At 36.0% G+C, this 23,930-nt stretch overlaps 2 protein-coding genes across 5 annotated transcripts in view; one reads left to right on the top strand and one right to left on the bottom strand.

The window, feature by feature from the left end:
• LOC6052432 (very low-density lipoprotein receptor) overlaps nt 1-23,930 on the top strand; it is a 550,801-nt gene that overhangs the window by 359,921 nt on the left and 166,950 nt on the right. For all 4 annotated transcript variants that reach the window (XR_005278328.1, XM_038261675.1, XM_038261678.1 and 1 more), the window contains exon 3: nt 21,155-21,274. Coding sequence is in view for 3 of the 4 variants with exons in the window: in XM_038261675.1 (XP_038117603.1) it covers nt 21,155-21,274 (120 nt within the window). In the remaining variant the exon portion in view is untranslated. The remainder of the gene's footprint in view (nt 1-21,154; nt 21,275-23,930) is intronic.
• Nucleotides 3,169-4,601, bottom strand: LOC6049854 (leucine-rich repeat-containing G-protein coupled receptor 5). Its single transcript, XM_038261679.1, has 2 exons — nt 4,521-4,601; nt 3,169-4,463 (listed from the first exon to the last, which is right to left on the bottom strand). The coding sequence occupies exons 1-2, from the start codon at nt 4,541-4,543 to the stop codon at nt 3,302-3,304; spliced, it is 1,185 nt and encodes a 394-aa protein (XP_038117607.1). The 5' UTR covers nt 4,544-4,601; the 3' UTR covers nt 3,169-3,301.

Below are 23,930 nucleotides of genomic sequence, written 5' to 3'. Positions count from 1 at the left end.
GCTCGGAAACGCGCCAGCTTTATATGTGTTGGTAAGAACTGCAGATCGCTGACATGTTTACGACACGGGCAAAAATGAGCTATGAGCTTGCTGCCAAAACTGTTATAAAATATAACATTTTTTGCAGCAAATCCACTGTTGCAGATTTTGAGATATATTTTTCCGTTGGGTGTATGATTAAAAAATATCTAATTTTTAGAAAATCATTTTTGAGAGCAAAATTCGATTTTGAATAGAAGAAATTTAGAATTTTTAATGAAACTTTTTTTTTCTTTTTTTATTTGCAAAATATTTTATGAATGTGAAGCTTCAAAATATTTTAGAATTTCCAACAAGTTTCTTTTTTTAAATTTTTCGCCTGCTGGCTCCTTAGAGCTCCAGCCTCCTAGAGTTAAAATTTTGTTAAAAATATTCTCGGAAAATATTTTTCACAACGTTGAATACAAAGAAAAAACGTTACTTAATCCACCTTTAGGTGGTTGGTGCCTTCCTCATATTCATAAAGTCAATACATTCAGTAAAAATAGCAACATTCCCCCTTTACATGTTTAACAAATCAACTTTATTACTCATTTCTTTTGATATGGTTCGCAGACCATCAATATTTCTGGCTCATTGGCAAGGTCTGATAAAAAAAACCTATCCAACGATAGTTCGCATGGAAGATTCAGACAATATTTTTATCACAATATCTGAAATCAAACCTCTAAAAAGTGTATAAATAACACTTAAGTGCCAATAACTTTTAATAGGGTTGTCAGATCCTTGATGTTTTAGGCTCATTTGAAAGGTCTTTCGATTATCTAACTAACGATGGGTCGCATGATGGACCCGGACATCATTTTCATTGAAATATCTGAGATCCGGCCTCCAAAAAGTGTATAAATAACACTTAAGTGCTAATAACTTTTGATAGGATTGTCAGATCCTTGATGTTTTAGGCTCATTTGAAAGGTCTTTCGATTATCTAACTAACGATGGGTCGCATGATAGACCCGGACATCATTTTTACTGAAATATCTGAGATCCGGCCTCCAAAAAGTGTATAAATAACACTTAAGTGTCAATTACTTTTGATACGTTTGTCAGATCCTTGATGTTTTAGGCTCATTTGAAAGGTCTTTCGATTATCTAACTAACGATGGGTCGCATGATGGACCCGGACATCATTTTCATTGAAATATCTGAGATCCGGCCTCCAAAAAGTGTATAAATAACACTTAAGTGCTAATAACTTTTGATAGGATTGTCAGATCCTTGATGTTTTAGGCTCATTTGAAAGGTCTTTCGATTATCTAACTAACGATGGGTCGCATGATAGACTCGGACATCATTTTTACTGAAATATCTGAGATCCGGCCTCCAAAAAGTGTATAAATAACACTTAAGTGCCAATAACTTTTGATAGGATTGTCAGATCCTTGATGTTTTAGGCTGATTTGAAAGGTCTTTCGATTATCTAACTAACGATGGGTCGCATGATGGACCCGGACATCATTTTTACTGAAATATCTGAGATCCGGCCTCCAAAAAGTGTATAAATAACACTTAAGTGTCAATAACTTTTGATAGGATTGTCAGATCTTTGATGTTTTAGGCTCATTTGAAAGGTCTTTCGATTATCTAACTAACGATGGGTCGCATGATGGACCCGGACATCATTGTCATTGAAATATCTGAGATCCGGCCTCCAAAAAGTGTATAAATAACACTTAAGTGCTAATAACTTTTGATAGGATTGTCAGATCCTTGATGTTTTAGGCTCATTGGAAAGGTCTTTTAATACCTTTCTGAAAATGTATAACATGACAGGGTTTCTTACAAAAACCACCCTTTTACAATCTTCCGGACATACGCCAAAATCGTTTTTAGCATAACTTTTGAAGTACTTTACTAAACTTCATAATTTTCAATAGGGACTTATGGGACCCCAAGACGAATCGAATGAGACCAAAACGGTCCAAATCGGTTAAGCCAGTGCTGAGATAATCGAGTGCATATTTTTTGGTGCACAGACCCACATCCCTACACACACACACACACACAGACATTTGCTCAGAATTTGATTCTGAGTCGATAGGTATACGTGAAGGTGGGTCTACGAGGTCAAATTAAGAAGTTCATTTTTCGAGTGATTTTATAGCCTTTCCTCAGTAAGGTGAGGAAGGCAAAAATTGTTTGCTCTTTTCAATAAAAAATATCGTCTGAATTTCAAATCGAACCTAACATTTCAAAAGAGTCGAAAAGGGCATTTTGAACATTATTGACTTGGTAAAATTTGCCAAAGACACCAAACCGTACTTATTTTGCGTAAAATCGCGATAACTCGTGATGTTTTTAAGCAAACCCCTTATGTCTGTTTATCAAAATTTTTGTAATTGTCTGCTTTACAACTTTGTAGAACAATGTTACACTCTAAAAAATTTAAAATGAAAAATTTTGTTCTAAATGAAAAAATTACCCTTCTGGGACAATGTAGATTCGAAAAGAACATTAAATTTCCCACAAAATGACATGTTCCAAAAATTTTTACAGTCGAGTAAAAGAAAATGGGAGAATTTTTAAAACTTTTTCAGTGTTTTTTACGATGAAAAATACGTTTTTCCGGAATTCTGAGTACGCCATCAAATGGGGCGTCTAATTTTACATTAAAGTCCTTGTGACTTCGAATTTCTATCTCATCACCGTTTCAGGCTGCAAATTACTGAAAGACACTTCTTTTTTCGCGTGTTCAAAAATGGAAGGGGTCGTACCGCCCCTCCGTCACGAGATATCAAAAAACGGACCTCGGATTCATGATCAGGGACAAAAGTTACCCCTTAGGACAAAGTTTCACGCAAATCGGAGAGGGGTCGGGCAACTTTTCCCGATTTCGTGTGAGTTTGTAGAGAATCATAACAAAAATCAGGGATCCATGTAAAAATGTTTGAAGATTTATTTATCAAAAAATATTGGGTTTCCTACCATCTATTGTGATTTTTTTTAAATATACACTTATTTTTAAATATAAAAAAATCCTATTGAAATTAATCACTAGGTATTTTAGGTGAATATTTTTTGTACGACTCGAACCTCAATTTTAGGTCGTCAAAATGTACTGACTCAACCGCCTTACAAATTAAAATATCAGAATATTATCAGTCATCGTAATTTAAAAAAAATTGCAGATTTATTTGAATTCATCATTGTTTTATTGTTTTAAATTAATCAGCATAAGCAAACCGCAAATTCCCGTTTTCGTTAAGAAGTTATATTTTTGGACAACTTCCGCTTCCTCATCTCGAGAAAAATAACCCTAATTTCAAAACACAATCTTCAGCTGCCTCTTCGCCCCGCGTCGCTTTTCATCCTTCGCCTCCGCCACTCCCTCCATCTGCCGCAGGTACAACTCCTCGATCAAATCCTCGATCAACCGTGCCATCCGCAGCAGATGTCGCTTCATCTGGTCCATCTGGCCCTCCTGCACCGTCAGCTGCCGCTCGAGCTGCTCAATCTGGACGCCCTGCTCCAGCCGGACGGCGGCCAACTTCGCCACCAACGTATCGTTCATGGTTTGCATCTGGCGCTGCAGCTTCCGGATGTCCCACTGGGACTGCAGCGTGACCGAGTTGACGTAACTGTCCTCGCAGCAGACGCCCTGGATCGACGTGGTTGGGCACTTGCTGGTGGTCGGGGCGGGTTGGAACGAGATCGACCGCTTTTGGAGACGTTCGACGAGCTTGGTAATTCCCTGGCAGTTCCACTGGTTGCCGGAAAGGTCGATTCGAGCCAGTTTCGGGAAGGGGCTTTCCAGATCTTCGGCGTTCAGGTACATCAGCAGGTTCTCTCGGAGGTCTAGCTTCACCAACGCTCGAAGCTGCCAGGTGAGAAAGTCTACCTCGAGCAGTTTGTTTCCGTTGAGGTGCAGTTCTTCCAGGTATCTCAACTGTAAGCCACCTACCAGGGAATTGATCTCGTTCCTCGCCAAGCTAAGCCACTTCAGCTTGGTAAGCCGTGCGAAAAGATCCAACTTGCCGAAGGTGATTTTGTTCCCGGACAAATCCAGCCGTTCAAGCCCGACAAAGTCCTTCACGTTGGGAATCCTGGAAAGGTTGTTGGTGGACAGGTCGAGCACCTTCAACGAACTATAATCACTGCCAGAAGCAATCTCAATCGCTTGAATATCATTCCCACTGGCGTTCAAATGCACCAACTGAGCACCGACGAACAGCTTCTTCACCGCGCAGCCGGTGATGGTTAGATTGGTGGTGGTCTCCAGCTGACCGTAGATGGATTCTGCAAACGACGGGATGTTGCCGTTGACAAAGTGCACGTACTGCTGCGCCTCCGGTAGCTCGATTTGGTCGATATCGCCCGGCTGAGCAATGGTTACGTCACGCAGGATGCAAACATCACTCGACGTTGAGCTTTCGCAGTCATAAATTTGCGAAACACTTTCGTGGAGAATGGCGAGCAAAATTGTTCTGAAAATACGTATTAAAAATTAGTATCAAGCTGAGCAGCAAACTAAAAAAACTTACAGGACGAATCGTGAAGGCGCCATTTCAGGGCGAAACGTAACTTTAGACTGAGCTTCTACTGTTCTTCGAAATGACTAAACGTGATAACGGAGTGAAACTAGTTCACTAGTTCACTAGCTCACTGATTAAAGCTGCATGCATCACTAAATCGGTGATGCTCTAGACAGGGAAGTGATTGCAAAACAATGATAAGCTGGTGTTATACTTGTGAATTTTCCTCCTCAATAATAATTTTCCTTCTATAAGATTCAAAGACTAAACTACACAGTAAAAATCTTTAGTTTCCAAATAAATCATGTAATTTTACCCCAAAAAATGTGAACATTTACCACAGGTTGGTTTGACTTTTCGCTCCGCGTTTTTTCGTCTTTTAAGGATTTTCGTTAAAGTCTTATCGGCTAGTTTTGAATGAACTTGTGAGTGTAAGTGAAAAGGTGGACATAGTAAAGATATCCGGGATTCGATTCCTTTTGTGGATTTAGAAAAACCCGGAGCTGTTGCTGATCTGTTGCATGTCCGAGAAGACCTCGCTTAGCTGAGCAAGAGCCTCAATCGCGCAGATGCCGAGGAAATCTTGCCTGATTTAATGCAGCCGTTGAAAAAGATAAGAATTTAAGAGCTGGCGATTGGGGCACAATCTGGCTATGTCTTTTGAAGATATGCAGATTCTTGGTGAGATCTTTCCATCACTATTTGCTAGATGATTATATTCTCCTATATTATTATAAAACAAAATGAATAACCCTCCTACCCATTCCCCAATCTCCGGTTCTTCAATCCCAATTCGCCCAATTCCACTTCCACCCTAAATATACAATATCTGCCAAATTTACACTAACACACCACACCTAACTGATTCGGAGCGTTTGGTACGGTATGTCCACGCATCCTTCCTCCCCTATAGATTCTGTGAAATGTGATCCGTTCACAGAATCCTCTCTGCGGTAAACACAACGCAGTAGGGCTGGCCGCTTTGATTTTTGTATTACATTTTGGGATATTCTCGGATGTACTGCAATTATTAATATTGACAAGAAAAGTTCTTGGGGCGTAATCTAATCACAAGACTTTCCAGCATGCTTTCATCGGACTGGCTGCATTTGTGTTAGATTAGATTAGATTAGATAGACAAAAAATGTGTACATTTACCACATTAACGGCGTTATTAAAAATTTTCAAAGGGGTAAATTTTACACCTTCAAAAGTTATTCATTTTCACCAAAGAATCCGATATCGCATCTTGGCATCGACTGGAAAACGCTCTTTTTCAAAATGAGATCAAACTTTAAAAAAAATCAACTAACAAAATATAATATTTTTTTGAATATTTACAGGTCCATTTTGAACAACCAATGAGCAATTCTCTACGAAATTGGTCTTTTTTTATTTTAATTTTTGAATTTTTTAATCCTGCTGAAACTTTTTTGGTGCCTTCGATATGCCCAAAGAAGCCATTTTGCATTATTACTTTAATTTTGATCGATTTGGTGTCTTCCGCAAAGTTGTAGGTATGGATAAGGACTACACTGAAAAAAATAATGTTTTAGGGAACATCAAATGCCAACATTTCAGAAATTACCGGAATATGCAAAAAATCTTTAACTGATTTATGAATTTTTGAATTAATACTGATTTTTTCAAAAATCGAAAAATTGGTCGCAAAAGTTTTCAGCTTCATTTTCCGAGGTAAAATCAAATTTTTAATCAAATAGTTCAGTGAAACTTTGATAAAGTGCACCGTTTTCAAGTTGAAGCAATTTTTAATTAACTTTTTTGAAAATAGTAGCATTTTTTTATTTTTTAAAAATAAGTTCACGTGTTTGCCTACTTCAGAAAAATTTTTTTTTGAAAAGCTGAGAAAATTCTCTACATTTTGCTTTTTTGAACTTTGTTGATACGACCCTTAGTTGCTGAGATATTGCCATGCAATTGTTTAAAAACAGGAAAATTTATGTTTTCTAAGTCTTACCCAGACAACCCACCATTTTCTATTGTCGATATCTCAGCAACTAATGGTCTGATTTTCAATGTTAAAATATGAAACAGTCGTGAAATTTTCCGATCTTTTCGAAAACAATATTTTCAAAATTTAAATCGGAACTTACATTTCAAAAGGGCGAAATAATGAATGTTTGGCCCTTTTGAAATGTAAGTCTTGATTTACAAATTTTTACAAATGTTTCATATTTTTACATTGAAAATCGGACCATTAGTTGCTGAGATATCGACGTTAGAAAATTGTCGTTAGGCTAAGACTTAAAATTTTCTCAGCTTTTTCAAAATATGTTTTTCAAATGTGGAAAACCTGCGACTATTTTCTAAAATGTCACCAAAAAATGGCTTTAACTTGAAAACGGTGCACTTTGATTTGATTTTAGGGGAAAATGGGGCAAGTGGAACAAGCTAAGGAAATGCTCGTTATAACCCATTAAAAACGTTACAAAATCGGTCGGATTTTTTTACAATCATCTTATTCCAGGTCTTGGCTAAGACTTGGATAGAACAAGTTTATAAAAAATGCTGTCTTTTAATGTAAAAAATTGATTTTAAAATTTTTGATTTTCCGTAACTAGTGGGACAAGATGAACAATGCATGAAACAACATGTTAATTTGCTAACAATTAAACTGTTATCACTTAGATACATCAGATTAGAATGTATTTGAAACGTTTCTTTCATTTTTAGATTAAATAATAATATTGTACTAAAATTTGATAGTTTTTGCGAAAAAAAATATTACTCAGATGATTAATAGTTGATTTACATTATATCTCTATATTTTATATGGGCATTTTTTTAAACAAATGTTTATCAGGTTTAAGTACTTTCGTGTATTTGTTTCCCAATAAAATATGTTGTTGCAGCAATTCGTAAATTTTTCCATACTAAAAATCCATATAGTACACTTGCCCCACCTGAACAAGATTTTTTTAAAACCATCAACAAAAATAACCCAAAGTTAAATCATACTTTATAATAGGTGCAAGTCATTGGTAGGGACACTACTGATCTAGGAAAAATAGCATTTTGAGCCTTCAAACGAACCCTAAGCCTTATTTTGTACTTTCAAAAAATTATAAGAAAACTAACGTTTTGACAAAAACTTAATTCAATCTTATGCCCCGTGTCGTTTACGTCGTTTTGGCGGTTATGTGGTAGTAAAATCAGCTAATTGCATTGCTAGCAACAATTCCTCATACTGGAAATAATCAAAATTGTAAAAAGGACGGCCGTACGAGCGATTGCTCCTCTTGCCCCATATGGTTGCAAGTTGAAATTTTTTGAGATATTTGGATTTTTTGAAAAAAAAACTGCATTCATTCAAAAATTAATAACTCCATCAAATATTTTTTACACAACCTGGAAATTGCTGAACAGTTGGCATTTAATGTCCCTTAAAATATATCAAAAAATAATAAAAATAAAAATGGTTTTTTTTTGCAAATCAAGTTTGAAAATTGAAATTAAAAATCAAAATAAAATTCGTGTACCATTTTTTTCAGTGTAATCCTTTTCCATACCTACAACTTTGTCGAAGACACCAAATCGATCAGAAAATTTCTTCATAAGATATACATTTTGAATTTTCATGGATCATTTTTGTATGGACAGCTGCCAAATTTTTATGGAAAAATATATGGACAAACTAATGATGCAAAATGGCTTTTTTTGGCATACCGAAGGCACCAAAAAAGTTTCGGTCGGATGTAAAAATACAAAAAAAAACGAATGACCATAATCTGAGAGAATTGCTCCAATATTGATATTATGAAAAAATATACAAATGAAAACTTAGTTTGCGATAACTTGTAAAATTAATCTGATTTCTGATCTTTAAAAAGCATTAGAAAGCAGAACAAATAATTTTTTTCGGAAATTTTATGTTTTGAAGTTTCACTTGTTTTATGCGACTTTGCCAATGTAGTTTATTCTGGGATCAACGATGGCTATGTTTTTCATTATAATTTCCTATATTTTTTGGAAAATTAAATATGCAGTATGCATTAAAAAAAAATTAAATAACAATGGTATCGTTCTATAACAGAATTAGACCTTCTTTTTTCATTGAATGATGTTTGATATTTGTTTGTTTATGTTTTCTGAACGTTGCCATGATTCTCTCCCATTGCAAGGTAAAATCAAAAACATATGTTCAATCGAGTCATCATTGTACATCTTTCTGGGAATTGACGATTCTCTTCTTCGATGGTATTTTAATTATTGACAACTGGAGAGCAACAATTTCACTAAACTTACGGCTAATCAGAACTGCTTTGACTCGGTCCGTTTGTTTGCGTCTTTTTTTGACAAACCTATATTAACACATATAATTTGCTAAGGAAATAATTAATGTGAGTGTTTAGCATTGCTGTTTTCAATTTATCCTAAAATCATACATTTCAAATAGCCAACCAGGTAGCCCAGTTTAACCACTATCAAACGCTTCAAAATCCTCCCCACAGCATCCATTCCGATCTCAAACTCATTAGCTGTGAGGAGGTGGAAGTGGCTCTCCTCCAAACTGGTTGCACCGGCTGCTGTAAAGGTTCTTTCCAGAACACAATAGAATCCTTTGAAGCGAAATCAAATATCAATTAGTCATCAAATTGAAATTCAACACAGTCCCCGTTCTGGGTGCATCATCCCAGGTCCGGGTCATTATGCAGAATTCCATCTGCTGCATGTCTGATGTGCTTCTATACATAATATATCCTCTAGTGTTATTCCCGTCCTGAACCAATATCGATATTGTGAAACATATGCTAGCTGCCGTAGCATTGCCGGACTGTCCAAGTGACTTTGTTGCGTCGTCGTCGTCGTCGTAGCCAATGGCCGGTGGCAAACTGTTCCGCCTTATGGCCCCGATGCTCAGAACTCGGGACCATGTCCAGACATTCCTCTCGAAAGGCCGTGTTGGTTATGGCTGCCGGTATGATTTATATTTGCCATAAATATAAATTAATATGCTTTGATACACCTTGGCAGAAAGGAGGGAGGGGAGGGAGGTCAGAAGCCTGCAGGGGTCTGTCTAGTGACGACTAAGCACACGTGTATAAAGTCATGTCGGACTGCTCGAGGGATGCTGCAGCAGACGTTTTGAACTGGTGCAAGATCCTTTGGAGGGACTTCCCCTGGGGAGAAGATATTCAACCTCGTCATCGGTGGCAATGTTGTTTTTTGAAGAGAAAACATTTGTACACACAGCAAAATCGTCTTCTGCTGCATTAAATTGTTATATTGCAGCTTTGTTTTTGTTTCCAAAGAGATGAGCATTTTCACTTGTAACTTTTATACAAAAAATATTAAAAAATTCTATGAACATAACATCATAAATTATCAACCCTTATCAAATATTAAAGGCATTGGATTAAATTTAATTTATTGAAATCTAGTTCGCATGCTCAATTCCACCAAAGCGAAAACAACTCCCATGGCTTATAGGTCATTTCAAAATTAAAACTCTAGAAATAAATCTCAAAGATGGAGTTAACTTGAAATCTGCATTTTTTTCGTGTGCAACTTTGCCGAAGACACCAAATCGATCAGAAAGTATTCCTTCAAAATTACCAATATCGACGAACCATTTTTGTATGCATTTTTGTTGCACACATTTTGACGCCGTCGTGCTTGTCGTACGTCGCTTTTTGGCGTTCCGAGAAAAACGCGTTTTAATGTTGAAACAAAAACAAACACGTTTTGTTTGTAGGCCATTCTGTGTTCTGTTTTCCTGAAGTTTGGTTGAATTTGGTTGCTGGAGTCTCGAGTTACAATTACAAATGGTTACGGTAGTCGGGCTTGCACGTGTGTCAAACGCGTTCTGACCTGGAATACCTTAGACCAGTTGTCGCACTAGCAGCAATTTTTCGAGTGTGTCAAAATAGCAAGACAAGATTGAAACTTCTTTCTTATGAAAAGTGACAGAAATGCACGGAGTTTTTTCGGGTTTTATGGAATCTCTCAAGATTTAAATCGAATTTGTAGGATGTGTGAAGGTCAAAAGGTGGGGCATTTCGAGCTGCACAAAGTGGCGTTCTTAACTCAATTTGGCTCAAAATTCACATACGACAAGTTAGCAGGACGGCGTCGATGTTATGAAGACTTTTATGTGCGAACCAATGACACGAAATGTATTATTTGGTCAATTTAATCTACTCAAAACCACCGCAGCCGCACCGTTTCAATTACAATCAGTTTGGCAACTCCGATAATTACATCACCCAACTGATAGTCACCGGGTCTCACGAACCACATCGCCACGATGCCCCCGAAATTGCTGCCTTCCGAAAACGAGACCTCACTTCAAATTACGATAATTGCCACTCTTGCAATCCTTTCTCGGCAGACAGAATTCTCTACGGCCACCAGACAGCAGCTTCTGATCGTCCTTGGTGCCGCAACAATCGACGCAACCGGCAGTGTGACTCGCCCAGTAATCTGGGTGCTTGTAAATTAATTTACTTTCTATTTTTACTTTTTTTTTCGAGCTCCTCCTTCGTGTGACGGTTACCGGTGTGGTGTTTGTCGTCCTAAGCCAGGGAAGTTGAGATCTCAGCTGAGCTTCTTGCAAGCTTGCGTGAGCGTTTGACAATGTTGGCTACTGACGGGGATGGGAAAAGTTTTAGGAAAGAATTTTAAATTGACGAATTTACTCCTGAAGAAGACACTGAATGGCGTCGAAACGTCAAGCTTTTTTTCTTTATTTTTTTTTTTTACTTTTGAAAAGTTGGTAAGTTTTTCGGTCACATACCCCACACATTACACACCAAGCTTAATTCTCGGGTGGAAAATTGTTATTGGCGCTGAGAATGCAATTTCATTTTCGCTTACTGGCACCACCACCACCGCACACTTCTCGAGCAACGCTCTCGACTAGATGAAGTCATGAAGACGGGGCGTCTTGTCTCCAGAAATCGATTTCGTCCATGAGAAAGGATGCTTGACGATGATGGTGCTGATGGGGGTGGTGATAAAGAAGACGACAATGATTACACGCTCGGAGGAAGCTTTCGAAGACAGCTCCACTGAACTGAGGGGAGGGGGTGGTGTCCCCCCACCCCCTTGGATGAATCGTGGCGAAAAGCTAACAAGAATTGAAACGTGCCCGGTTGTAAAAGGTTGAAGGAATGGGGACAGTGGTTCCCTTTTTTGGAATCTGTTTCAAAATTTAGGTCATCTACAATTTGACTAGGCGGGCGTCGGTAATGACCAAATTGATTCAAATTGAAGAGTGTTTGCAGCTCAAGCACGAAACTATCATCAAGAAGCTGAGAGCGTTACATCGTGTCACTCAACTGACGTCAAGCTATCATAGCGAAGTGGTTAAGAGCAAGAATGCCAATCAAAGTGCTCTGGATAGATTCCCGCGGAAGATTTTTTTCAGAGACATTTTTTTAATTTTATTGAGAACCACTGGCCAATCCGATGCCTACGGCCCCAAGATTCAATTCGACGAAACCGCCCCCTTACGCATTAAGGTAAACTGAGAGCAGATAATTACCGGAGGGCCCAGTTGGAAGAAGTGAGGCTAAGGATAAATTGACCCCCGGCGGGTCACTGATGAGTCCCTGGCAAAACGGCACGGTTCTTCGGTAACAAATGGTTGGTTATAAATTTTCCTTACCGCCATACGTCTAACTAATGGCTTGCGGCAGGGCCCCGAAGGGGCCAGCGCAGCTCACGCTTGAATGTATTGTGATTCAAACTTAATTTAAACTATTCAAGATTAACCGACGAACGTCATTCCGCTAAAAGGTTTCAATTAATTTAAGCTCAATTTAAGCTAACTCCAAACAATTCACGAATGACGATTCAAATCAGCGTTTTTCACTATTCTGAAGAGCAGTCACAGTGTGCATAAATCACGAGTGACAAAGGCGGAACTGTGACCGACCGGACTCGACTCGTTTCAATTACTGGACTGTGCCGGACAAGTTGACAGCCCTTGTGCACATGGTGCCCACCCCTCCCCCCGTAATTAATCTGACCGCACGTGGGCATAAATAAAAGTTTCTGGTGCCAAAATGGAGGGCAGTGTTTTTTTTTTGAGGTCCACACCAGTTGTTTGCGTATGGTTTCCGATGTACGAGGCAGTTTAATTAAAATACATGTTTTACGCAACTTTTTTTTTCATTGTAACAAAGCAAACCGATTTTCGTGTAGGTGGTTAAAATTACAATCTAGTTGTGCGACCGACCAATGCGTTTTATTGCTTTTTTTTGTGCCATTTCGCGATTTAAAAAAAAATATATTTTTTTAGATAAAACTTTGTTTATACATTCCCAATTTTATTTTTTTCAAATTATTTATATTGAAAAGAGGAACGAATTTCACAAAAGTTTCATTTTTAATTATTGAAAATCGAAACAATAGTTTTCGAGTGAAAGCGTCAGCTGAAAATTAGTGGCTTAAAAGTGACACTTAAAACAACTCTTTTGATCGATAAGAATTTCTTTTGAGGCTGCTTTTGAGAACGAACTGACTAATGTTCGTAGTCTCAGAGAAGTGACGAATGACCTCTCTAGGTTAAAGTCACGTTTAAAAAATAAACAACAACATAGTCTCAGAGAGACAATAGCAAACAAAATTTTCAGCATTTCATAAAAGTACTTGCAGGCTTCATAAAAAAACATAAAACAATAAAAATTTAAAATTTCCGAAAATTATAACATTAAATTGAATTTAACTACAAAGCAAAACGCCTAGAAAAAAAATCAGTACTTTTGGAATGCAAAAAAATAATTTTTAAATATTTTTTACCGCTTTTTCCATGTTTTCCTAAAATTCATATCTCTGCAACCAGATTCTGCACTATCATGGTCAAAATGATGTCTTCTCTAGAAGCATTTTCTTTGAATCGTCATATTTCAAATTATAAAAACGTAGTTTTGTGTAAATTTTTATTATAAAAGGTTATATATTTTTAGTTGTTTTCAAAGTGTAACCAAAGATCCCGATCATTTCATACTCGTATTGTAAAAACTGATATTTTGAGTATTTTTCGAAAAAACATAGTTTTGTGAAACATTTTAGTCCATTTCAATTTTTTGTTATTACTTTCGAAATGTATTAAAAAATCCCAATCATTTCATACCCATATTGTAAGAAACCGAAATTTAGAGATTTGTTTCGAAAATACGTAGTTTTGCGATAATTCTGAGCATTAAAAAAATGTGTTAAAATTTCCAAAATGTATGTAAAATTTTTGATCATTTGATATCCATATTGTAAAAAAACTGAAATTTTAAGTATTTATTTCGAAAATACGTTGTTTTATGAAAATACTGAGTATTTTCAAAAAAAAAATTACTTCCGAAATGTATGACAAAATCCCGAACATTTGATACCCATATTGTAAAAAACTTGAATTTTGAGTACCTTTACAAAAATACGTAGTTTCGTGAAAATTTTAAGTAATTTAAAAAAAATGTATAATTGTACATCCCGATCATTTGGAGCCTAACATTTCAAAAGGGCACATAACTTTTGTAAGCAATAGTGTATCCCTTGCACTCAAATGACAGTTTACATAAGGTGTGAAAGGAACTCACTCTTGTTTAAAAAAGTTATGTGCCCTAATGAAATGGCAAGCACGATTTGATACTCACATTGTAAAAACTGACATTTGGAGTATTTTTGGAAAAAAAATTGTTTTGTAATAAATTTTGGTTCTTTTCAATTATTTGTTACTACTTTCGTAATGTAAGAAAAAATCCCGATCATTTGATACCCATATTGCAAGAAACTGAAATTTAGATTTAGATTTGTTTCGAAAATACGTAGTTTTGTGAAAATCTGAGTATTAAAAAAATGTGTTATAATTTTCAAAATGTATGCAAAATTTTTGATCATTTGATACCCATATTGTAAAAAACTGATATTTCTCATATTTATTTCAAAAATACGTAGTTTTGTGAAAATTCTGAGTATTTTCAAAAAAAATTAATTACTTTCGAAATTCATGACAAAATCCCGAACATTTGAATCGCATATTGTCAATAACTGGAATTTTGAGTACTTTACAAAAATTCGTTGTTTTGTTAAAATTTTGAGTATTTTTCAAAAAAAATTATTGCTTTCGAAATGTATGAAAAGATCCCAATCATTTGATACCCAATATGCAATAACAAAAATTTGGAGTTTTTTTTTCGAGAAAAAATTGCATTTTCAAAATAATGGAAAAATTCGTATTTTGTGAAAAATTTCATGTTAATATTATAGCAATAGATAGCTGACATCATCCCGATTCTAAAACACTATATTTTTTTGAAGTTTGGATGATTTTTCATAGGATTATAGCCAATGTCTCCCTTATAGCCAGAATCCCATAAGCCATATTACGAACTATGAAATTTGTAGTACTTTAACAAAATATCTTATTTTGTGAAAATTTGAGTAATTCACAAAAAAAAACCCTAGTAAAAGTGAAAAAGCATACCAAATTTTGCTTCGTTTCATTCTAATGTTGCAAATTATGAAAATTTGAGTATCTTCGCAAAAAATATGTATTTTTGGGAAAACTAGAAGCAAAGTACTTGAACAGTTAAATAGCACACCACATTTCGCTTCGCTTGGCTTTTTTTTGTAATTATGCTTTGAAACTTACTGCATTATTAAAAAATCTGTAGTTTTATTTAAAAAAAAAAAGGTTCAATAAACCAAATTTACAGTTATTGCTTTCTAAGTGTTTTTGAAACCGCCTTGCGTCAGGGGTATTAAAAACACTTAAAAAAGCAAAAACTGAAAATTTGGTTTATTGGACCTTTTCAAAAAACACTTCACAAATATATTCGTAGCGAATGCATTGAAAATTTAACATGATATTGATGGATTAGGTCAATTTCAAAAAATATTTAAAAAATGAGTTTTCGTCCTTTATTGTCCGATAATCTCATTGCCGATAGAATTATCAAAAAATAATCGTAAGACGATAATATTGTCGACGATAATTCTATCGATACTATCGACAACATCAGCAAATATTTCTCAGTTTATATTTTGCCAGCTGAGTGCTCTTTTAGGAAAAATAAATTTTAACAGAAATCCTAGATTTTTAAATTAAGCCTCATATCTGGTAGAAATAGAAATATTTTTGATATCTGAATATCTGATTTTTTCGAATTTTGTTTTTGGACCGTCAAAATCGGACAATCAGTAGCTGAGATATACAGCCTTCTAAATATAAATGTTGATCAAATTAAGTTATTCTCAAGTGTCAAAAGACGATAGCTCGAAAATCATTCGTCAGATTTTTAGTGTTAATTAAAAACAGAACTATTGAAAAAAAATATTTAAACGAAAAAAAAGATTTTTTTCAGTTTTTTTTGTTTCTTTTTGTTTTGTTTTTTTTTGCTTCGGCAAGCAATATTTTTTAAAGCGATTTTACCAAAGATTAAAGTTTACCCTTGGTTCAAACCAAGATTAAACTCAAAGTTTAACTTAAACTTGTCAAAGACATTTTCAATAGCTAAGGATGGATCGAAAATTTTGTGTGTATGATAAGAAAATTATTTTCAAATGTTGCAAAAAATAATGCATGTTAGATGAGTGAGACTACCCTAATCGCCAAACAAGTAAATGAGGTTCTATTTTTTTGTTTATTTATTTTAGATGATTTTTGTACTGACTTCAGGAAGTCAAATTCAAAGTTTTTTATCCCTCCACATTCGAATTAGAAGTTTTTAAATGACATGGTTAAGCCAGAGAGATGGGAAAATACTCTTTGGTTCAGCTTTAATTGTATTGTAAAACGAAATCCTGAAAACGAACTATGGATCTGTAATCAGAGTTAAAGGTATTTCCTAAGCACACAGTTTCCAGCATCTTTTTCTAGATATGTTTTAGTTTATAGATTTTATACCATGTCTGTTGTTTTTTTTTATTTTAATACAATAAATGTTTAGTCCAAATAAAAAAATAAATTCAAAAAATAACAAAATTGGAATCCTTCTTAAAACTCAGAAATATACTCTTCAAATAACTCGCAAATCTCTTTTGCTCTCAAATGAATGCTAATATTTAGTTTTAACTTGCTTCACTTAACCTGTCGCTGCACAGATTGACCCCCCACCGGCTAAAGTTTCCCGTCGTCAACTTTTCCGTCCATCATCATCGTCGGTTAGTTTTTTTTTTTCATCTTCGCAGCAAGTTTTCCAACCAAACCAGCATCAATCACATCGTCGTCGTCGTCGTTTCCCAATCAACTGCAGTTCAGAAACGAAAGTCTTTGGCCTCTTTGATACGACTCCTCATCCTCCTTCCAGGTCCAGTTTCACTTTTGTCTGCTCCATGTCTGAGTGTTCGAAAAAAAAGTTCCGATAACGAGCGGACTTCTCTCCGCACTCTCTTTGAAAGTTAGTGGCCAACTTTAGCAGCCACTTGCACACTGCTGTGGTGACAAATTCCGACAAAACTACCATCCGAATTGAACCCCCACGGAAGATTTCATGGTCGATCGAGGCAGAAAATTTGCCCAAAGTGTTGCACACTGCCAAACTTGCAAACTTTATTAGCAACATTATCTGAGGACGGAGTTTTTACGTGCTTGGTCTAACAATAATCTCACCGTGGAAATGTTTTGACAGTGTCTAACGTTGATGCAACTGCATGCCGAAAAATGCAGCGATAATTGCTGTTACTACGGTGATTGTGCAGCGCAGGTAGACGCGCCATGTGCGCTGAGGTTATCTAAGGTTCGAGCAAGAGGAGTACGATTGATAATGTTGCAAGTTGATTTTTTTTTTTTTGACTCAATTTCCGACACGCCGGCATGATGCTCTTATCTTTTACTTCAAATAATAACAATAATAATCATCAAAAGTTCGTGTTTGATCTATCGTCAAATTTTATTTTCAACGCCAAGCACTTGAGCGTAACAAATGTATGACTTCATCGAAAATTATACACTCAAACCCCGATGGTTTGACACCAGCTGTTGTCAAACGAACGGGGTCACTTTTTAGTTTTACACCCCTTTTACACGGAGTCCACACACACTACCAAACGTTTGTTTTGATAGTGTGCGTGAGCGCCGTGTAAAAAGTGTCAGTTCGTCACTTTTAAGTTTAACTTTGTCCAACCAACGGGGTACAAACTAAAAAAGTGTCAAACGAAAAAGTGATCAACTACCGGGCGTTGAGTGTATAATTTTTTAATAAGTTAGGAAGTCTTTCGGGAATAACTTCAATGAGTTACAAAAATAATAACACAGTCGGTATAGTTTTGAGACTAATAGTATCACCAAATGCTTTTCCTACACAATTCACAACCAAAAGGTGGCGTAAAGTGTGTCGGATCATTGTCAAGTGTAAGATTCTTGAGCAAAATTGTATGACAAACAACTTTGTCCAAGACGGCAAAACGATCCGAGATAACCCTGCCAATTTAAAAAGAGATTTAAAGAAGTCGTTTGTTATGAAAAGATTTTTTTTCATCAGCTTTAACGATAAGCAGGCTTAGCCGAATGGTTGAGCTGTCCGCTTAGTAAGCGGAAGATCATGGGTTCGATTCTCATCTGCTCCAACCTTCCATCGGATGGGGAAGTAAAACGTCGGTGTCGGCCTTGGATGTTAGGTCGTTAATTCATTCTAGGCGTGGAAGTTTTTTTCACGCTATTAGTACATACAACACACCAAACCAAGCCGGTGGAGTCGCTGGCGGCGCACAGTAGATCCTCTCCGAACAAAGGTCTGACAAAATTAAAAAATGTCGGGTATCTTACCAAATATGTCGTATTGGGGTAATTTTGGGCAGCTGAATTTAAAAATACATTTATTTTTTCGACATTGCAGGGTTATTTTTTAGAGTGTAACAATGTTCTTCAAAGTTGTAGAGCAGACAATTACAAAAAAATAATATATATATATATATTAATTTTTTGTAATTGTCTGCTCTACAACTTTGTAGAACATTGTTACACTCTAAAAAATAACCCTGCAAAGTTAGAAAAACACGAAATTTTAAAATGAAAAAATTTGTTCTAAGTGCAAAAATGACCCTTCTGGGTCAATGTAGATTCGAAAAGTACATTAAATTTCCCATAAAATGACATGCACAGAAAAAAAATGATGGTAATATTCATCAGGAAATGGTGACAGATTTTGTGGCAAAATAAATGATAAATTTTACCCCATAAAATGATGAATTTTCATCAGTTTTTGATGAATATTCATCAGGTTCACATTTTTACACATTTTTTATGTAATATTACACAAATAAAGAGGTAATATTCAACCTACCAAATTTTCAACATTCCAAAATTCAACTTTTTTTTTCTGTGTGTTTCAAAAATTTTTACAGTCGAGTAACGGAAAATGGGAGAATTTTTAAAACTTAGTGTATTTTTCGATGAAAGATACGTTTTTTCGGAATTCTTAGTACGCCATCAAATCGGGCGTCTAATTTTACATAAAAGTCCCTTTGACACCAAATCTCTACCACATCACCGTTTCAGGTTGCAAATTATTGAAAAACACCTCTTTTATCTTTTATCTTTTTTTTATTTTTTTTTTTTTCAAAAATGGAAGAGGTCGTACCGCCCCTCCGTCACGAGATATCAAAAAATGGACCTCGGATTCGTGATCAGGGACAAAAGTTAACCCTAAGGACAAAGTTTTACGCAAATCGAAGAGGGGGCGGGGCAACTTTTCCCGATTTCGTGTGAGTTGGTAGAGAATTACCCAAGTACATTAGGGTGGTTCATAATTAATTATTTTTTAAATATTTATTGAATTGTTGAAATTGTATTTTTTGATATCAATACCAGCCTGGAATTTTGATTTTTTGTGTGCGTTAATATTAACAAAAAATGTTAGGTTTGGTATACCAAAATCCTTTATTATTTAAGTGCATTTTTTGAATTATTGAAAATGAAAAAAAAAATCATAAGGTTCCTGAAGGGTTGAAATTCGAAAAAATCTTGAAAAAAGTTAATGCTTACTTTCGTTTGAATAGCAAAAAGGCGGGAAGGGTCTACCAAAATTCCAAAAAAAAACAGTGAAATTGACAACCTTTCGAATGCAGCCAGAAGAATCAAATTTGGTTTAAAACTCACTGAGTTATGTAAGTTTTAAGAAAAAAAAAATATTTGCAAATTTTGAAGTTTCAGTTACTAGGATTAACAAAAATGTCGGCTCTCTCAAAGCTCAAGGACTCACTGTGCGGCGGTTGGATTCGCAATCCAAAGGTAGTCAGTTCAAACCCTAAAGTGGAAGGTTCCTTGGAGTAAATTTGGTTTGGGTGCTCTTCCCAATGGTCGTCAATGTGGATGGTTTGATTTAAAAAAAACACTCAGCAAGTGGTTTTCACCGTGGATAAATGTGGATGAAGTTGATTTTTTGGGCCTTTTATAATGTTATGTTTGATATGAAAATTTGAAAAAACAAACTTCAACGAACTTTTTTCCACAGCTTTCCGTAATCTTGCCACGAAAATAAAATAGGCAACACTAATGAGTTTTGACCAACTTGTGTAATAGCTCAAAAGATCAAATTTCGAGTTAGTTCTCAAAAGGTCCTCAGCGTCAACGGGAAAAACAGTAATTTGTACAGTAATTAGTATTTTTGAGCGCGTTACTTTTTTTTCTGGGATGTGTTGTTAATATCTACAACTTTTTCGAAGACACCAAATCGATGATATAGAATTTTTTGAATATTTCAATTACCTTTTTGGACAGACTCCAAAATTGTGCTACTTTTCGTGAGTGTTCGCTTAAAATTTCATCAATTTTGGCAGCACTAAGCAGACCTAAAAGAGCGCTGGAAGAAAAAAAGAACTAAGCTGAAAATAGAAAAATGGGCGTGGCCCAATGCACTTGACTGATTAGAATGCATTTTTGGAATATTTTTTTTTAAATGCTTGTAAAAGGAATAGCATAACTTTTAATAAAAGTGAAAATAAACAGAAATGTTCACAAAAAGTTGCTCTACTCGTTGGTGTACTTGGTTTTAATGAATTTCAAAGAAAATCCAGATTATCCAGCATCATTCAAACATGGCCGCTTATTAGGCTTAAAATGGGCATATTTCCCCTATCTGTGAAAAGAAACTCAAAACAAATAATTTGGGATAATCGGGCGCAGTCTAGATTTCCCTACTACATTTGCAATGTGTAAACGTTCCGCGACGAATATTCATGGCTACTTAATGGAAGAGTAGTGACGCCTGAAATAACTCTAGAAAGGATGATGCTAAAATCGGAAGCAATGCAAAAAAAAAAGTTTTCTCTCAGTATGAGCAAATACCGTTTTGGATGCTAAAAAAAGAGCCCGAAATGACAAGGGTCAATTTGTCGACCGTCGTCCAAAAATACACAACTGAAATAAAAACAAAGTGAATGGATGAGCAATTGTAAAACGAAACAAAAAAAAACCTACATGACATGAAAGCATGAATTCATTTCAAGGCGGATGGTGGACGGGGGGTGGTTAACACTGACACCAGGTGTCAAACGGTATTGGATCGGTTCAGCACACGTCAATTAAAACCGACAACGATGGTGGCGCCCTCTGTCCCGGCTCTGTGTTTTATTGTTTATTTCCAGTGTCCCTCCCCTCTCAGTTTAGGGTGAACTGTCAATTACACCCAAAGCGCTGGGCAAAATATTCAATTGTTTTTATTTCTCTTTTTTTATTTTTGCAGAAACCGCATGTTCGGATGACAAATTCCGGTGCAAGAGTGGCCGCTGCATTCCGAAGCACTGGCAGTGTGACGGCGAAAATGACTGCAGCGACGGTTCGGACGAGGACTCGGAAAAGTGTCGTAAGTACCAAGCTGGTGTGACAGTTGTAGGTTGCAGACTATTAGGCGTGCTTTTCTACCCTGGTGATGGCTTCATGGCACACTATGCTTACACGTTGCTTCTTTTTTTCTTTGCTGATTGATGTCGTTAAACGCACGTAACCTGCCGTAGATAACAAGTCCTGTCCGAGCAACGAGGTCATGTGCAAAACCGGTGACCGGTGTATCCCGCGAGCGTGGCTCTGTGACCGCGACCCGGACTGTCCGGACGGTTCCGACGAGAAGGAGTGCAGTAAGCATTTTGGGGGGTTTTCTTGAAGACATTTTTAAGGTGGAAAATCTCGTTCAGCGTTTTTAACAGGTTTTACAGGCTGGATCTAGTTACCTTGGCGATAAACAAGTTAAGTAAGCTCGCTGCTAACTAGATTGCAAACGGTAACTCTCTGAAACTATGCAAAGTTATAAAATTGTGGCTTGAGCTTTGTTCCCCCCGCAGTCACCTGCGATAATCGTGAAAAGACGACCAACTTTACGTTGCAATTCCGGGAGTTTCTGTCTTCATCGTCTTGCAAAGTTTCGCCCGGCTCCAGTCCCAGCTGGGATCAAGTCAACCGCAAGCACAAAATACCGTCCCCGACTCGAGCACACAAGTTCATTTTGTAACAAAACCGCGCTGTAATAATCGTAACATACATCCGGTGGTTGCGATGCCCCTTTCACGCTGGTGGCCCGCACAACAGGTTATGCTGAAAGGTCACACTTGTAGCGCGCACCGACATCACTTCCGCCCTTCAACCTGAGTTCGTCCGTGGCGCTTGAGTTCAGAGGCAAATTGCAAACGATCTGGATGGGGCGGTAGGGTTTGGGTGGGATTTTTGTGGAATATTAGATTTGTTATTTTAAGATATTGATTTCTTAAGAGTAACTTTTTAATGTCGTTACAAATATTGCTCAATATTTCTGCGACTCTTTCAGAACTATTTGAAAAAAACATGAACACGTTTTTCAAATTTCAATCGATTTATGCAACAAGTTGCAAAATGATATTTGTTTCGTACATTTATTTCATCTCTTCCTTGTTGGAACAAACCGACGAGTGCTTAAAAAACGAGAAAAAATATTTTGCAATTTTATCTCGAAAATACCTACCTATTTTGCCTGTCTATAATGACGAAATGGATTGCTTATCATCACAAAAAATAACAGTGCTGAAAAGTTCTAAATAATACTCATTCAAGTTTAAAAAACAAAAGAATGTTTTGGAACTGCAGAAAAAAGTAAGTTACTTGTTATTTACAATTATAGATTACATATTAGATTTTATATGAATTAAAGAAAAAAAATATAAACGAAATGGAAAAATGACCACTGCAAAATCTAATTGGAAAAGGTCACTAGTTATTTTAGCAGTTTAACAATTCAGTTAACTGATACTAATGTTTTTAAACAATAAGTGGCAATTTTGAAAATAAGTCATGATGATTTTTTTCTGAATATAAAATCTTTTTATAAAACTTTTCTTTGTAATGTTTTACGGTAAATTACGATTCCCGATTTTGATATTTCGAATTACCGTTTTGCAAATTTATTTTGATAGCTGAAAATTCGTATGCACTTGGTCCAAAGCGCCATGTGTATTTTTTATTTATTTATTATTTTAATATTTGAATACGAAGTTTAAAATAACGAACCATACCTAAATTAATTAATTTTGCTCATTTGTTGATTAATACAATACATACTTTTTGCAATTCCGCTGTGAAACTGTCAACTTTTCCTTCTGGAGAAACGAAACGGCCTACTTTTCCCTACCAAAATTAACAGAATGGAAAATTAATACCATTCAAAAATCAAATCAAATTATTCGCTTTACAGCATTGCCTTGGCGTTCTCGATTGCGAGATTCCTACTCGAAACTAGGTGTCCGAAGGCTTGATTGTTGAGGCAATTGCATACCTCTTTTTACACCTAAGCTTCCATCCACCCCGGGATTCGAACTGACGACCTTTGGATTGTGAGACGACTCCTACACCTGGACTGAGCTAAAGACCTAACCTTTTTTGGTAAGTCCGGGGCCAACATTTACTTCCCGTCCGACGGAAGGCGTGATCAGACAAATCTCGTCTCAAAATTTGCCACCGGGACCTTCTGGGACGTGAACTTTGCCACACTTGTATCGAAAAGTAACATTTTTCAATATTTTTTGTTTTGAACGGTATGTTTACTTAACACATGGATGTTTGACATAAAATTTTATTCAAAAAGCGTTTTCGGATTTGCAACAACTTGTTGCAAAACATGTTTTTTCAGTACTCGTCGTATTTATCCAACTCGGTAAACTCGTTCGCTAAATGTGCGACTTGTGTTTAAAAATCTGCTTTTTTGTAACATGTTGCATAGACTACTCTCAAACTTACAAAGGTAGCTGGTTGGTTTTTTAGGAAATTTAATTTTATCAATAATTTGACTAGAAACTGTAATGAAAATAAAAAAAAAAACCCCTGTAATTCTGATCGATTTGAAGGCTTTGGCAAAGTTTTAGATTATGCTTAGGACTTTTCGAAAAAACAAGGTTCGCGGGACTTTTTCCGATATTTTTATTTAACTTTTTATCACTGAAAGTTTACTTCTAAAATTATGCATTTCTTAATTGTCGATTATAATGGATAAATTTTAA

The sequence above is a fragment of the Culex quinquefasciatus genome, chromosome 3 (genome assembly GCF_015732765.1).
Source record: "Culex quinquefasciatus strain JHB chromosome 3, VPISU_Cqui_1.0_pri_paternal, whole genome shotgun sequence".
Classification (NCBI taxonomy): domain Eukaryota; kingdom Metazoa; phylum Arthropoda; class Insecta; order Diptera; family Culicidae; genus Culex; species Culex quinquefasciatus.
Note: the sequence above shows the minus strand (reverse complement) of the source record. Positions and strands in the feature narration are given on the sequence as shown.

Bases quoted from the DNA above. Each gene is read 5' to 3' on its own strand.
- LOC6049854 (XM_038261679.1), bottom strand. From the start codon at position 4,543: ATGGCGCCTTCACGATTCGTCCT. The intron at 4,464-4,520 runs GTAAGTTTTTTT...ACGTATTTTCAG, and splicing joins GCGCCTTCACGATTCGTCCT to AACAATTTTGCTCGCCATTC.